The sequence below is a fragment of the Hyperolius riggenbachi genome, chromosome 10 (assembly GCF_040937935.1).
Source record: "Hyperolius riggenbachi isolate aHypRig1 chromosome 10, aHypRig1.pri, whole genome shotgun sequence".
Classification (NCBI taxonomy): Eukaryota; Metazoa; Chordata; class Amphibia; order Anura; family Hyperoliidae; genus Hyperolius; species Hyperolius riggenbachi.
In genome coordinates, this window is record NC_090655.1 from 49,602,361 (window position 1) to 49,615,037 (window position 12,677).

The 12,677-nt window shown below is 44.8% G+C and overlaps 1 protein-coding gene and 2 non-coding genes across 3 annotated transcripts in view; all 3 read right to left on the bottom strand.

The window, feature by feature from the left end:
- The window catches only part of NCAPD2 (non-SMC condensin I complex subunit D2), a 70,784-nt gene extending 58,496 nt beyond the window's left edge, over nucleotides 1–12,288 (bottom strand). The window contains exons 1-7 of the mRNA XM_068258906.1: nucleotides 12,187–12,288; nucleotides 8,985–9,116; nucleotides 6,264–6,339; nucleotides 5,756–5,814; nucleotides 2,990–3,171; nucleotides 2,780–2,919; nucleotides 462–589 (exon numbers count right to left, since the gene is read on the bottom strand). Coding sequence (XP_068115007.1) covers nucleotides 462–589; nucleotides 2,780–2,919; nucleotides 2,990–3,171; nucleotides 5,756–5,814; nucleotides 6,264–6,339; nucleotides 8,985–9,102 — 703 coding nt within the window. The 5' untranslated portion in view covers nucleotides 9,103–9,116; nucleotides 12,187–12,288. The remainder of the gene's footprint in view (nucleotides 1–461; nucleotides 590–2,779; nucleotides 2,920–2,989; nucleotides 3,172–5,755; nucleotides 5,815–6,263; nucleotides 6,340–8,984; nucleotides 9,117–12,186) is intronic.
- LOC137537396 (small nucleolar RNA U85) lies at nucleotides 662–952 on the bottom strand. The gene has a single exon (XR_011024630.1). It is a non-coding gene; the product is annotated as a small nucleolar RNA U85 (small nucleolar RNA).
- On the bottom strand, nucleotides 5,907–6,205 carry LOC137537343 (small nucleolar RNA U85). Its single transcript, XR_011024599.1, has one exon. It is a non-coding gene; the product is annotated as a small nucleolar RNA U85 (small nucleolar RNA).
- Nucleotides 12,289–12,677: the final 389 nt, after the last annotated feature.

Below are 12,677 nucleotides of genomic sequence, written 5' to 3' on the forward strand. Positions count from 1 at the left end.
GACAAAAACTGATACACATACTTGGCATTCTTAATTTAAAGTGGACCTGATCTCTTGTACAGACCAGAAGGAAAGCAGAGAAATGCACCCTGTATGTATTTACAGATTTTAGCTTGACTAATTCCCACTCATCTGTGATTAATCCCCACTGTGATTTGAGTTCTCAGCTGCGTCAGCTCAGGAATCAGCCAATTTGTAAACACAGGATGTTAACCCTATGTTTGCTTCCATGAAAGCAGGAAGTAGACACTGCAGGATTTGTATCAGCTGTAACAAAGAAATGTTTCTCTTTAAAGGTCATTATGCTGGTGCTTATCTTTTAGATTAGAGAGGAAGTTCTGAGTTCAGGTCCACTTTCAACATCCAATAAACATAATGCCTAACCACTTACTTTAAAATGACTAAAACTAGATCATGCCAAATCAGATACAAACTCCGCCCACAAGGTAAACTTTACTTACTTAGCGTGTCATTGGAGCGCTTTACAGCCACACCCAGCAGGTGGGATAAAGCCTCCCATAGTGGCTTGTTCTTCAGAGCTCCTATACTGGGGTTCTCCATCATCTTATAGCAGCAGCCGGTCACCATGCTGGAGAGACATAAATATCAGGTCAATCCATGTGTGTTACCTTCTGAAACATTCTCATGCTGTAGCCAATTCAGCCATCAGATTACCAAAGATAAGTGATCACACCTCCTCCATCACCATTGTTACTGAGTGATGAGCTCCACCCTGCCCCCTGCTGGTCACTTTCCATCCTGTAGGTCCCTCAGTATCTGCCCACCACCTCTGGAGGGAAGAACAAGCTGACAGAACCGTTGCTGTGGGTCTGGCCTTACAGTAGCAGAGAAACACTCCTCTACTGCTACCAAGATTACAGACCAAGGGCGATGGGCGGAGACACACCCAGAGGAGGGAGGAGTCACATTTGCCTTAGATTCATCACTTGGCAGAATATTCTATGAGCATTATATTATTCAGTTCACTGTTGGAGGATGTAAATGGTTTCCAATTAGTAGTCTTCAACACAAACCCCCAGGTATGAAGGGGAACGGTCATAAAGTCAAATCTCAGTATTGCAGGCCAAACAATGTCTAGTAGTCCCCCCCCACCCCCTTTTCTTACCTAACACAATTCCCTCGTGTACATCGCCTATACAGTTCCCTGGTGTCTAGCGATCTCCCCCCCCCCCCCATGGCTTTGCTGGTTATCAAAGCCTTTACCTCCAATATAGCTTCCTTAGTGGTCTAACAGTGGGTCATACATAATACAAAGTGGGGAAACCACTTGGGTGGCCAAATTTGATGGCTCTGCGCGCCAGAGTTGGACATATATGCAATAAGAAGACTGAAAAATTAACCTAGGCAAGTTTCCAACAAGACACAAACCCTGATCAATCAAGAGATCACATTCATCATACAGATGCCAACAAACAGCTCAGCAACTGGATTACAAATAGACTCAGCAGCTTTATTGTTGAAAAGAAAATAAGTTCTTATCTCTATTTGCCATTAGTGAGAGGAGAGGTCTATACTGCAGCAGCTGCACAAATACATACATATACATATATATATATATATATATATATATATATATATATATATATATATACACACACACACACACAGCTTTCCTGAATGGGGGGCATCTGTCTTCCCAGAAGAATCACCCAACTTCCCTTAATATCACAAAAACTTGAACTAGAATGTAATGTAGCCCAAAACATTTTTGAAAGTGAGTTTTTGAAAAATGAACACTAGAGGGCACTGCTGAAAAGTCAGCTGTTCTTTCTGCACAAGAGTCTCTCTGTGGGTAGTACCATCTACTGGAGGTTACTTGGAGGTGGTAAAACCAGTGCTGGTCGTAATGGCAAAATCTACGCTTATGGATCATTACGCGTAATTTTACACTATTACGCATTACGGTTACGGCGTAGGATATTATCTACGGTACATCGCTGTAATTACGCGTAAACTTACGCAGTTATGCGTAAGGATACCGTAATGTAGGCGCTTACACTACGATGTTACGCGTAGTGCCGTAATACCCATTAATGCGTATTTTTTGACGCATACGGACGGTATGTACGCAATAGCCGTCAATGTGACAGTTATTGCGTACATATCATTCGTATGCGTCAAAACGTACGCTTATACTGAAGGGCGGGAGAAGATACTATTGGTTGCTTAGGATGTTGACTGATTGGCTACTCTTAGAAAAGGGGAGTTTTTACGTTAGTAATTACGCGTAAAATTACGCATACCTAGCAATTACAGTAGACAGTGTAATTACGATACCACTTTACTGCTTATGCGTAAATAATTACGCGTAAGACCGTAAGTTACACGTAGCGATTACGCGTAAATTTACATTGAATTACGATGCGTAATTACGCTCATGCGTAATTTCGGCCCAGCACTGGGTAAAACTGGTTAATCAGAAATTAATGTGAGTACCAGACTTTAATCCCGGAGGTAAGATTTTTATATAGGAACAAGCAGTCAGTTGACTTCAGCTGCTCCTTGTGCACCAACACATTAGGCCCCCAACCCCAGAATACAAAGACACTCAGGCCACCACAAGTCCAAGCCATAGGAGATGGGTGCAATGCACAAGCAAGCCGTATAAGAACCAAATGCACCATTAGTTCAGTGTGCAGGAGTCACAGAATCTCACTGGGTCTATTATGAGTTAATCTGTCTGCGATCACACTCCTTGTTAGAACAAGGAATTAGGTTGCATTATAGAATGCCTTGCATGCTTCTGCATATCACAAACCTGATGAACTCCTCCTCAATCAGAGACATGGTCCAGAGCCGCCGAACATCCAGTTGCAGGAGATGTGTAATTGCCTGCAGGACCTTCTCCCGCTCCGACTCCCACAGGAAACCATCAGCCTTGGACTTCCCCTTCTTTCCCTAATAAAAGTAACAATATAAGAAACTATACTGCTAGGACTGAGGCACCATAGAGGAGATGATTACTCACCCGCCCACTGGGCTCCACATTGCCCAGAGCTGCTTTGTACGTCTCCACCTCGAATGCCTCAACCAGATGTACCAGCAGAAAGCAATTCATCTTCAGGGTGTTCAGGTGAGTATTGCGATCAGCCTGAGACAAGGACGTATCTTCCAGAACTGCAGGCAGATCACTGGCCATTTGGGAAGTAGCTGGAAACAACCAGAAGCAGCTGTTCTATAGCAAAGCCTTTCTGTGAACCTTATAGTCATTATCCAAGATCACGCTCTACAGTTCAGCCCAAACACTAGCTGTAAAAATCTGCAGGATTTTTCCTCTACATACTGATCCAGCGACTTTAAGGGGTGCATGTTAGGAGGTAGATGAGCGCATCAATATGCAAAATGAAACATTGCACCCTTTAGACACCTAGGCCTTTTAGAAACCATTAACGTGAACTCAAACGGAGAAGGGAATGGATTTGTCCTTTTAAAATACCAGTTGCCTGACTCTCCTGCTGATCCTCTGCCTCTAATACTTTTAGCCACAGACCCTCAACAAGCATGCAGATCAGGTGCTCTGACTGGAGTCAGACTGGATTAGTTGCATGCTTTCAGGTGTGTGATTCAGTCACTACTGCAGCCAATGAGATCAGCAGGACTGCCAAGCAACTGGTTTTGTTTAACCACCCTGGCGTTCTATTAAGATCGCCAGGGTGGCTGCGGGAGGGTTTTTTTTTTTAAAAAAACAAAACAAAAGAAAAAAAAAAAAACACAACACTATTTCATGCAGCCAACTAAAAGTTGGCTGCATGAAAGCCCACTAGAGGGCGCTCCGGACGCGTCATTCTAATCGCCTCCGGCGATCAGAATTAACAAGGAAGGCTGCAATGAGCAGCCTTCCTTGTTTTGCTTACCTCGTCGCCATGGCGACGAGCGGAGTGATGTCATGGACGTCAGCCGAAGTCCTGACGTCAGCCGCCTCCGATCCAGCCCTTAGCGCTGGCCGGAACTGTTTGTTCCGGCTACGCTGGGCTCGGGCGGCTGGGGGGGGGACCCTCTTTCGCCGCTGTACGTGGCGGATCACCGCGCTGCGGCGGCGATCAGGTAGCACACGCGGCTGGCACAGTGCCGGCTGCGTGTGCTGCTTTTTATTTTAGTAAATCGGCCCAGCAGGGCCTGAGCGGCACCCTCCAGCGGAAATGGACGAGCTGAGCTCGTCCATACCGCTAAGGAGGTTAAAAGGAAACATCCATATCCCTCTCAGTTAAGGTTCCCTTACAAGTACAATACAATTGGCATAGTAGAGAAATAAAAAAAATAAAAAAAGTTAACTTTCCGATTACATCTTTTCCAGGAGTCGTAAGGACAATGCCCTAGAGAGAGATGACCACTCCACTCACTGCTGGACAGGATTAATTTGGGAATTTTGGGAAGAGGAGAGTGAGCCAGTGTACAGATGGTCACAGATTCACCCAGGGCAAAGGCATACAGAGGCACAGAGTGATTAGAGAGAGACACCATGGCCCCTTTACAGCCACATAGCCAGCAATATCCCATGTGAGTGACAGTGTCATTACAACTAGCAGCCAGGTTTAATCTGCAGATTTGAAAATGAAACCAAGACTGCCCCCCCCCCCCCCCCCCCATTATATTGATAAGCTGCCTGCTTACCAATATCATGCTATGGGCCAGAAATTCTCTTTTCCACACTGGGACCACCCATGTATATAGGAAAAGCTGCTAGTTTCAGTGTTAAATCAGCAGAAGGGTAGTTAGAATTTTAAAGGACACTAACTGTTAAAAGGAAAATGGCCAGTTACTTATCTGGGGCTTCTTCCAGCCCCTTAAGTTCTTGTCCCTTGCAGTCGTTCCACACCGCTTTGTTCCTCTCTGAACGCTGCATGCGTGGCCACGTGTCACTAGCCTCCTCCATCACATTCCCGTGACCGGTACTGTTCTGCACTTGCGCGGTCACTAAAAATTGCTACTGAGCACGGGCAAAGCACTGTTGGCCACAGGAGCATGATCGAGCAAGTGCGAGGCTATGTAACAGCAGCATGGAATGGTGATGAGGGCATCAGGAGGACTTTAGGGGCTAGAAAAAAACCCCAGGCAAGTAACTAGCCTAAATTTTCCTCAGTTATGCATCCCTTTTATGGTGGCCATACACTTGTTAGATCATCAGATAGATATTCTGATCTGATCCGTTTAGGAACACTTTTTTTTTTTTACTAGGAACAGATTTCAAATAGATTTCAGTATGAAATTATTGAAAAATCGATCTGATGGCATTTTTTTGCCATCAGATTTCCATTAGGTCCAATGCAAAATTTCCTTTAACATTCATCTGCATATCTGAAAATCCATCCTGGTGGATCTGATCTGCAGATGAATGTCTGTTAAACAAGGTGTGTATGAGGATCTGCAGATATCATAGACTATGAATGCATTTTGCAGGAACGGATCTTTTGCAGGAACAGATCTTTTGCAGATAATGATCTGTTGAATGTGTACAGCATCTGTGTGTGCAGCATCTTGCAAAGATTTCTGTCTGATGGGGAGTTCAGCTCCATAGAATAGACTGTGTAGGTATGGCTCTCATACTACATGGAAAGTAGTAAAATTGGTCTAAGATCTTTCATTTATCTTTCAAGTGTGTACACACCATTACCTTCCCCCCGTGCATTCACTCCCCTCCCCCGCTCCCATTGCCAGTACACACTCTCCAGTGGCAACACAGCGGCACACTCCACTCTCTAATGCCAAGGGGGCACACACACACACACACACACACCTTTCACAAGCAGGTCCAGCAAGTCTTCCTTCAGAGGGCCCTCCAACGTGCGGAAATGGCTATAGGAAAGAAAAGGTAATCAGTTTTTACAGGTGTTCTATACCCAGAAGCCTATAAAAAAAAAATATAAAAATTGATAATTCTCCCCACCTGCCATCAGATTACCAAAGATATGTGCTCACACCTCCTCCGTCACCTGTTACTGAGTGATGACCTCCATCCTGCCCCCTGCTGGTCACCATCCATCCTGTAGGTCCCTCAGCTTCTGCATACCATTGCTCTGGAGGGCAGAGTGCTGAGACAGACCCGCTACGCAGCTGCTGTAGGTCTGGCCTTACAGTGGCAGGGACATACTCCTCCACTGCCACCAAGATTACAGACCGAGGGTGATGGGCGGAGACACACCCAGAGGAGGGAGGAGTCACATTCGCCTTGGACTCATCACGTGGCAGAACAATGTATTTTGCTGTCTGTAGACATTAGGGTGAAGGCAGAGTGACATACTTACTATAACATGCTATAAAGAGCATCAAAGTGCTGAAGGACACACTGTGGGCCTTGAGAACGTAGAGCGGCTTTATAAACTGCATAAACAAAAGAGAAAAAAATTACACCAATAATAAGGTTAATTAAAAAATGAGTGGTCTAAATGCTGATTACAGGAAGCAACAGAAACTAATGAGAAGTTTAGACATGTGAACACCATTTACAGGAAATGTAAGGCAAATCTCACAAGCAGATCTACCACACATTAAAAAGGAACCTGAGGTGTGAGACCTTCGGCAACTGCGATATTTATTTCCTTTTAAACAATACCAGTTGCCTGGCAGGCCTGCTGATCTTTCTGGTTAGTAGGATCTAAAACACACACCTGAAACAAGCATGCAGCTAATCTTGTCAGACATCTGACCTGCATGCTTGTTCAGGGTCTATGACTTAAAGCAGATCCGAGATGAAAAACTAACTATAACAAGTAACTTGTCTATATATCTCTTATCTAAAGTTTAGATAGTTAACACAGCAAATCTAGCTGCAAACAGCTTCAACAGTTTGATTATTTCTTCCTGTGATACAATGACAGCAGCCATGTTGTTTGTAAACATTACACACAGGCAAGCTTATCTGCATCTTCAGCACTCAGCCTGTGAAAAAAAAAAACCCAATCCCCTTCTCCTCCCCTCTGCCTATGAAATCTCTGGCTAGTAATACCTCCCCCTCCTCCTGCCTAGACTTAGCTCCCATGAGCCCTTGCTACTGTCTGAAAATGCCAAGGCTCTCTGAAAAGCTGTGGGTGAGGCTTGTTTAGTTTATAGGGAATTAAGAGTATTAAAACAAAAAGGTATTTGGCTTGAGGAATGCCCTATAAACAATAGGAAAGGAACACAATTATGCAATGAGTAAAAGTTCATCTCGGATCCACTTTAAAGGGGTTCTGTGGGATACATACGTCACTTACCTGGGGCTTCTACCAGCCCCCTTCAGCTAGTCCCACACCGTCACTTAAGCCGCCTCCGTTCGACGGCACCCTGCTAATTATTCATCTAAGTAGACAAATAGCACTGCGGCTGCACGCGTCCTTGATCCCACGCACGTAATTGGGAGCTTAATGCGCAGACGCAGTACGAATTTTCTTGTACTGCGCAGTAAGCTTGCGAGGATGAGCAGTCTCCGTCCTATTCGCACGCAGGTCACTGACGGCAACGAACGGAGGGGACTTCAGTGACGGCGTGGGACTTAATACCAGTAGCTGCAGGGGGCCGGTAGAAGCCGCATGTGACACTCTCCATCCCATGGAAGCACATCTGGGCACATCTGTCAAACATGACTATTTCCTTGATGTCTGGTAACCACACAATGACATGCTTGCGATTACAAACATTGCCAATCGAGTGAACTCCAGCTGAAAGGCACCTGATGGCCAGCAGATCAGAGGCTCAGCAGCCCATCAGCAACAGGTCTTCAGCCCAAGTGCTGCTAATGTTTTGTAATAGGACATTTACTCGAATGCCACCTGCAGCAACTTGAAGCTCCATAGACTAGTACTACAGGATGGTGGAGAGTAGGAGTGTAGTAGGTGTGGCCGAGGTTACCTAGACAGGATGCTGCTGGTCTATGCAAATTAGTATGAATGTATAACAGTTACTGAACTCTCAATATGTACCTCCATAGTTAGGCTGTTTAGTTATTAATTCTAAGGATCTAACAGCTTTGCAATCAGAAAGCTCAAATGGCTCATGTAGCTAAAAAATGCCTGCACTGAAAGATATGATCACATGACCAGAAGGACAGGCATGCAGGAGTTAGAGTTCAAACTCTGTGGATGGATGTGTTGCAAATATCTGGATTGCATCACGCTTATGGTTCAGGATCCAGGGGGTGGGGTGGCACAAGCTAAATCTGCCTGACAGGACTGCAGCCCACAGCACAGAGGGGCAGGATGTGACCAATGACATTTGACAACTAATCAAGGAGCTTATAGACTGATAATAAAGAATCTCTAAGTGCTCGTTCACACTGGAGGCATCGTGATTTTTTTTTACGCGCTGGTGATTTTCAAAATCGACCAGAAAGCGCTTGTGCAATGATTCTCTATGAGAGAGTTCACATCTGAACGGATCGTTTCCGATCCACTCAGCAAAGCGCTTCCTGCACCATTTTTTAGGCAATTCCGCCTCAATGGAAGGTATAGAAAATGCAAAACGCTCACAAAATTGCTTTGTGCTGCGATCGCATTCGCGTTTTTTTAAGAATACATACATTGTATTTATTCTTTACCGGGTTAAAGAGTTGCGTCAGGGAGTGAATTAAAAATAAACGCTCGGGAAAAGCGATTTTAACAAAACAGCATCGCCCAACCAAGCGCCGGGAGAGGGAAGGAAAAAAAAAAAAGCCTCTAAAAAAAAAAGCCCAACACCGACAGACATGTGAGCAGAACGCAAAGGGAACAAGGCCTAAAACAAATGCCTACAGCGATCTTGAAAAACATTTGTACCCAAAGAATGATGTGAAAAGAAAACCAGAATAGTTCCTGCTGTGGGTGCTGCATGTGGTTTCAGTAGCACAACTGTCCATTCAACGATCTATCCAGAGGAGGGTAGCTTTTGCCATTTAAGAGCACTTTAACAGCCCATCTCCGACCTGGGGGAAGTCTAGTACCCAAGTCTCCATTATAATGAAGCAGATCACATCAGAGCATAAATGTACAATGCACACAGGATGCAGATCTCACCGTTGAGCTGGCCAGGCAGCTGACGTACTGGCTGCACCTCCTGGACCACATACTGTCCAACTCCACCACTCTTCAGGAGGTCCCTGAAGGCCAGAGGGATGATAAACTGGAAGGACATGGTGGATGAAGGCTCTGAAAGGGAGAAACACACATCAGTCTAAAACTGTACACAATTTAAATAAAAGGTCACCTGAAACAGGTGAGAAACAAGGAATGAGTGTTGAATTGATACACTGCTGGGCAAATGTGTCAAACAGGTCGTTCTGTTCTATGATGAGGGGAGGACAAGATGTGGGATCACAAAAAAAAAAAAAAAAAAAAAAATACAGTGACTTTGCTATTTAGTAGAAATGGTTAATGAAATGCAAATAATGCAACGTCTATAAACATTTAATGCAAGCTGTATTCAGCTTAGAATTTGGCCAACAACACATTTCCTGGATTACATTTGCATGCAAGACAGATTTATTAGCATCCCACCCATTTGCTGGATTACCAACCAGTACTGGTGACCACGTTGTCAAGGTACACATGGTTAAATTTTACCTAAAGAATTGTATAAACGTTTTCTAGACAGTTTTGGCCGATTGGGTAATCTAGAGAGGTACAGAGTTTTCCTGTGAACCACGGCTTGTTTATGAGAACACTGCAACCCCTTTTTATGTGGGCTTTGAGCAATTTATTCCCAATGGAACCTTCAGCTCTTCACTTGTGCATGGTTGTAACTGAAATGCTACTGATTCAGCATTTTAGTTTCAAAATTTATGAAAATACAGAGACGCACGCCGCACTGAGCGGGATCGCAGGCGAATCCATGGGATTCGCAGCCTCCGCGGCGAATTCTGCGGGGGTTCCGGGCGAATCGCTCCCGCAAGCGATTCCGCCGCAGCGCCGTCATCCCCTATGGCAGAGTTTCCCCGTGCGAATCATGTGCGGGGAAACTATGCAGAATCGCCAGCGAAACCACCCTAATGGAAATGGACCCTAATACTCAAAGGCTACAAGATCCTTAATGAGTATGGTAAATAATAAGTAGGAACATAACTACAGTAAGTTTAGTAATTTGCACAGGTCTGCTAATAGTGAAAGCATAAATGGATCATGGTTCAAGTTAGTATATAATGCCAGGGGTATAAGAGGTGCAAGGGGCCTTCATAAGTCAGGCCAATGATTCAGAAATTTAATTCACAGCTCCTGTTAATATTGGTTACCAATTAAAATATTTTGCAAATCAGTTCCTTAAAAAGTGTATCCAACGAGACATGGCGAGATAGACGTGAGCATGTGCAGTGCCAAGCACACAACTAGGCTGTGTGCCTTTTTGCCCTCTCTACCTGAAAGAGTTAAAGGAGAACTGTAGTGAGAGGAATATGGAGGCTGCCATATAGATTTCTTTTTAAAGTGAATGGGAACCGCATTTAAAAAAAAAAAAAAAAATGAAGCAAATACTTACCTAAGGAGAGGGAAGGCTCTGGGTCGTATAGAGCCTTCCTTCTCCTCTCTCGGTGCTCTCTATCCCATGCTGGCTCCCCCCCCCCCCCGTTTCAATCCCCCACCGAAAGGGTGTTTGGAAGTCTTCGGGAGCCGTGTCCTTCCAAAGACGTGCGTCTCCATACTGCACAGGCGTGAGCATGCTTGCACAGGCACAGTACAGGGCCGCCCTTCTTCAGGAGCACTCGGGCTCCCTGAAGACTTCTAAAGCCTCCTTCGGCCGGGTAAAGCAGTATTTGACTAATTTAGTCAAATACTGCAACCGGGTGAGCCAGCACCGGAACAAGGGGACTAAGAGAGGAGCGGGAAGGCTCTATATGACCCAGAGCCTTCCCTCTCCTTGGTAAGTATCTGTCTCATTTTTGTAAAATGCGGTTCCCATTCACTTTAAAGGGGAAATGAAGAGAGAGGTATATGGAGGCTGCCGTGTTCATTTCCTTTTAAGCAATACCAGTTGCCTGGCAGCCCTGCTGATCCTCTGCCTCTAATACTATTAGCCATAGCCCCTGAACAAGCATGCTGCAGATCAGGTGTTTCAGACTTTAAAGTCAGATCTGACAAGACTAGCTGCATGCTTGTTTCTGGTGTTATTCAGATACTACTGCAGATAAATAGACCAGCAGGGCTGCCAGGCAACTGGTATTGATTAAAAGGAAATAAATATGGCAGCCTCCGTATAATTCTTACTTCAGTTCCCCTTTAAGCAATGCCAGTTGCTTGGCAGCCCTGCTGAGCTATGTCTGCAGAATAACACCAGAAACAAGCATGCAGCTAATCTTGTCAGATCTGACAAAAATGTCAGAAACACCTAATCTGCTGCATGCTTGTTCAGGGGCTAGGGCTAAAGATTAGAAGCAAAGGATCAGCAGGGCAGCCAGGCAACTGGTACTGCTTAAAAGGAAATATGGCAGCCTCCATATAACTCTCACTACAGTTCTCCTTTAAACCTCAGGCATGCAAGTAAAAGGTTCTCTCAGATTATAGCATAGTCTCTGATAAGAAAATTACAGACACAAAAGTTTCCTGCAGAGAAGAAGACATTTTGAGAGCAAGGGATTAGATCCAATTGTTTTTCTCCCTCAGTTAAACAAAAAAAAACAAACAAAACCACCCATGTCAATAATCTTTGTAACAAAATTGTTATGAGTAGCAGCAGTAAGCAAGGCTCCCAAACCTTTCTACTATACAGTACAAGTATTGCACTGTACAAGAAATACAGTGCAATACTTGTATTGTATAGTAGAAAGTTTTGAGAGTCTGGTATTTTATGCCTGGTATACACATGCAACTTTGTATCAGATCAACAGGGGAAATTCATAATTCCCAGCAGGTTTCTGATCGATATTCCAATCATTTCAGTATAAAATCAATCAGAAACCTTATCAATCCAACCCATGGATCTAACAAGAAATTACACAGAAAAACAAATCCAGTATTGCCAGCAAATTGCAGGACACTAAACCACCAGTGTTACCATCATTACATCCCACAAGGCCTACTGGAACACCCTCCACTTGGCTAGATGATCTGAAACAACCAGTCCGACGTTTTCCAATACAAATAGTGCTTTATCTACAAATCCTCCATAGTCTGAGGCAGAGGGACTTGAAGAGGTCCAAGCCCGAGATCCCTCAAGCCGCTCCCTGAGGAAACCAACACTCACCACCCAGCTATGAGAGAAAGAGCAGCCTTCTGCAGAGCTCCAACTTACCAGCCGACAAGCAGCGTCCCCGGAGCCACCAAGACTTCCGCCTCGCCTACCACCGACCGAGCAATGCACACAATTCAAATCGCCCCTCCCGCCAAAACTCACAAATCACAGCGCCGCGCACGGGAATGACGTCAAACATCTGCATCGTATCAACAGCTAGAAGTCGCACTAGTACTGACACAGCAGCATGACAGTCAATAAGCGAGTGGTGGTGTAGTGTCAGAATGGGCAGCCAAGCAGATTGGGCAGCCCCGCATGCGCAGTAGGAGCCTGTGTCCCATTAAATTAACAAGCTGACACATCATTGCATTCCAGCGGTTCTGGAGGTGTGTTTAGCTTCTAAGGGTACAATGGTTAATTTGCATATATTCAGCAGTGTTGCTCTGGGAGACATCTCAAGCTCACTCCAACCTGAATTATCGCAAATTCTTTCTGTTTTAGGAAAGCAAACTTTTGTTTTTCTTAACATCGTAGTAAGGGGGCTTTTAGGA